Source organism: Arachis ipaensis, chromosome B09, assembly GCF_000816755.2.
Source record: "Arachis ipaensis cultivar K30076 chromosome B09, Araip1.1, whole genome shotgun sequence".
Taxonomy (NCBI): domain Eukaryota; kingdom Viridiplantae; phylum Streptophyta; class Magnoliopsida; order Fabales; family Fabaceae; genus Arachis; species Arachis ipaensis.
Genome location: NC_029793.2, coordinates 140544495 through 140548636, shown reverse-complemented (window position 1 = coordinate 140548636; position 4142 = coordinate 140544495). Strand labels below are relative to the sequence as shown.

Here is a 4142-nt window from a genome sequence, read left to right as displayed (position 1 = left end):
TGGGGGGCAGTGGAGATGGGGCAGTGGGTAGTGGACAGTGGACTTGGTGCAGTGAATTTCAGTTCAACTGGGATAAAGGTAACTGGTTCTTCAAGTTGACTTAATATTGTGCTGGTTTTCTTCACAGATTCAACACCTTCTACTCTATCTTCTTCCATGCCTTCCATTACGACCTTCTGGCCTATAGCATGATCCTCCTCAGACAAATCCATTACATCAATTATCTCAGGAATCGAAGTTCCGTGCTCAAAATAGATGTGGATGACGTTGTTATTCTCATGGCAGTGCTTGATCATATCAACAAGGTCCTGGTCCACTTTCAATCTCCTAAGACCAAATTCCAACACATGTTTAGGCTCCAGATACCAACATGCTTCAGCCTTATCATACCCCAACTCTTTATAATAACCTGTTACCGCAAACACGTCAAGATAGTCTTCATCAACTCCAACCCATTCATTATACAAGTCAGAAGTGTAGATAAAATTTCCCCCAGGATCTGTCTCAAACGCTCCACCATGGTGGAAAAAAAAGTCTCAATCGATCAGGCATCTGAAGTTTACAGCACAATGCACAAAACAGACAGGATTATTCATTTTGTCACAAAACAGCCATATTGCAAAGAACTAGAAATCAAACTATATGTGTAATAAGAATGCATATATTTACTTCCTATTGATTATAACTTAAACCAGACTATGATTTATGTGGTTACAACTCTCATATTAGAAACCCTAAACCCTAACATTTGCGCCATCAACAACCACAACATTCTAAACCACTCCCTTACATATACAACAACGCATTCACACATAAGTATCAAGAACCCTCAATGAAATACAAAAAATGGAAGAGAATGATCAAGTTGAACTGTTACCTCTCACCGTCAGCGGTGTACGAAGGTGATGCTTCGTCGATAACTTCTTCACTGACCGGAGAGAACAGATTATAAGGATGATCCTCGGCGAGGAAATGTTAAGTGGGATGTATGGGAGAATGAACGGACGTAGGAGAAGAGAAAGCTTTTCTGAAGTTTTGGTGGGAAACGTTGAAGTGGAAGGGGGGACCAACAACAATTGTTTATTCAAAGGGGGAGAAGATGTTATTTCAAACGACGTCGTTTTACAGACTTAGGGCACCCACTATTCCAACGACGTCGTTTAATGGAATGCCCACATGGCAGTTAACGTTCCACATCAGCAACGTTAAGACGGCAATTCTAAGAGGGACTAACGGAGATGCACGTTTCTGAATTTTAGGGATTTATTTGGTCATTTAGAAAAATCAAGGACTGAATTGAATACCGATTTGAATTTAAGGGACCATTTTGGACATTTACTCTATTTGTTTATAAAATTTATTTAAAAAGATATTTTATATAAAATATTTTAACATTAATGATTTGTTTGGATGAATTTTTGCGAAAAAATAATAATAATTTTTTAAAAGAATTAAAAATAATCTTATGTTTAAATATTTTATGTATAAGAGAAAGTGTAAAGTGTTTGTTTTTGGACACAGGTAAGGGCTGGGGGTCCAACCCAAAACCACACACGCTCGGAGACTTTTTATCTGTTACTGGGCCGAGAAAAGGCCTGAGCACCAAAACGCAATGAAAGGCCCAATTATATGATAATAGGAAATGGGCCATAGTTAATAATAGCCCAAAAGACAATGAGCTTGAGCTCCAATTCTGTTTGTCTGGCGCACTCGACAGAACGTGTAGTTGAGGCTGAGAAGAAGAAACTTGAAAGGGGGAACCAAAGAAAAAAGGAAGAAGAAGCGGAAGAAGAAGAAACAGAAGCACTTGAAATTGGTGCAGAGGGAGGGGGCGCAAGAAGGAAGAGAGAAAATGGATGACTATACTCGCGAAATGATGGACCTGAAGACACTCGTTACGCGCACCCTCGAGAAGAAAGGCGTCCTCGCCAGGATCCGCGTATTTTTCTATTTTCCCTTTCTAGGGTTTCCCCTCTCTCTCTTTCTTTCTTCCCTTTCCCAATTCTATTTCCACCACTTCCTTCACTAGGGTTTCGTAATTTTGTTCGTGGACATAGATCCATCCAAATCCAATTGCATTTCCTTCACTAGACTCTTACTTAGGGTTAATTACGTCTGTTTCAATTTCAGGCTGAACTCAGAGCAAGCGTTTTTGAGGCTATCGAAGAGGAGGATCGGGTAATCGAGAAGGAACCTGCGTTGCCTCCTGCATTGCTTGGTAGCTGCAACGATCGAGCCAAACAGCTTCACGCTTCTCCCTCAGGTTCGGTTTGATTCATGCTTTTCACCATTCTATTCTACGTATTATTCAAAATGGGCGTCAATTCCGCTGTTACCAGAACCAGATTTGATTTTCATTTTCTGCCATAAAAATCCTACCTACTTACAACTCACCGGAACCCCGCCGTGCGGTGCCGTGCAGGTAGACTCCTTACTGCGCTTATTTGTGAATACCTAGACTGGGCGCAACTCAATCACACGTTGAAGGTTTACCTTCCAGAATGTAATTTGGTAATCACACTATCCTAATTCATCCGCATTGTTTCTCATGTTGTTTCTTGTTAAAGTCCCGTTGTGATCTATTTTGGTTGGCTGCATATATCTTTGCAGGAAAAGGATTTTTGGAAGGCTGAGCTGAAAGAATTTAGTAGCAAAAATGGATACGACCTCAACAGAAATGGAGATAGCCCTCTACTCTTGGATGTGCTTGAAGGATTCTTGAGATTTGAGGTCTTTCAATTAGTTGCATTCATGATATTGTTCTTTGTTTTTGCTTGATTCTTACTTTTCAGCTTAAGTTTGTAGATGATGTCTCCTTTAATTAATTTAGGCCTTGGACGCTGAATTCTTGGAATAAAAAGTACTATATTTGTTTGTCCTGATTGAGCTAAGAATGCGTTTTTGGTACTCTGTTATATGCTGCTTGTAGCGCAATAACTCTAAATTGGAGGACCCCAGACCCCAATCCAATAAATGTTTTGCTGAAATGTCATAGGTTCCTTAGGTTGGGTTAATGGTTTTAGTTATGAATGGTAAACATGAAATTTAGGGTTATGGAACTTGATATTTGTAGATTGAGGAGATGATGGCATATAGGCTGTAAGTTAAATTTGGCCAAGTATTTTTCACAATTTTCAGAAATGTCCTTGGCATTTGAGAGTATAGATAGGATGGGATGGGATAAAGGGCTTCCTGGATTAAATCACCGAATCTTTTGGTGGTGTAATAAACCCCTGAATCTAGTGTGCAGTGTGCTTGCACCCATGTCATTATAAATCAGATATTTGCCTAAAATGGTTCACATGGTTGTTGCTGCTTTCTATTGAATGTGTGTGAAATTTTCATTTTTCTTGTGCCATTTTAAAAACAAATGATTTCAAACCAGTAGACCTTTAATTTTTACTTGTATTGTTGCTTGCAAGATTGTATTGGCTTTTGATATAAATAGCAATATTAATTTTTCTTTACAGAATCTATCCCAGGCACGGGCTTTGCCAAACTCAGACTCCCGAAACATGCGAAGGCCTTCTTCATCATCTGTTGCCGGTGGCTTGCCACCGCTGGGAAGGTGCATAATTGACCATGTTTCTATACGAGTTGGTTAAACATTACCTTCTATTGTCATTGTTTTGTTTGGTGCTCCTACCTTGCCTTGTCTTTATTCTCAAGTGAATTATTAAGTAATAAAAATGTTTGTTTCAGGGCTGTTCCTTCATCGCAGGCATCCGGTGACTATTTCTCTGATTGACTTTTACCTTCATTTGGGTGCTTGAAATTTTCTATAATTTAAATTCTGGCTTTCAGATAGAAGAGGAGGATCCTCGACGTCTGCATATAGGATGGATGAGTACAATTGGCGATATGACAGTGATGAACTTCCTGAGGGTGTAATTCAAGCCTCAAGTGCACTGGAAAATCTTCATTTGGACAGGAAGGCTCGGAATCTAACATCTTCTTGGAGGTTGGTTCTGATGCAATTCTTTTTTGTTCTTCTCTTGTAATTGCTCAACAATTCATTTGGGTTTCAGATTTTAAAACATCATATCAGCTTTTTGTTCAGATGGAATTCGAAGCAATAATATTTTCTCATTGTGTTCGAACTGCAGGCATGCTGGTGATGGGATCGGTGAAGATGATGGCAG

The 4142-nt window shown here is 39.4% G+C and overlaps 1 protein-coding gene across 1 annotated transcript in view; it reads left to right on the top strand.

The window, feature by feature from the left end:
- The window catches only part of LOC107617286 (protein TONNEAU 1a), a gene marked incomplete in the record, with an annotated part of 2725 nt that continues 314 nt past the window's right edge, over positions 1732-4142 (top strand). The window contains 8 exon segments of the mRNA XM_021110880.1: positions 1732-1939; positions 2131-2263; positions 2423-2511; positions 2611-2730; positions 3471-3568; positions 3703-3728; positions 3805-3961; positions 4107-4142. Coding sequence (XP_020966539.1) covers positions 1853-1939; positions 2131-2263; positions 2423-2511; positions 2611-2730; positions 3471-3568; positions 3703-3728; positions 3805-3961; positions 4107-4142 — 746 coding nt within the window.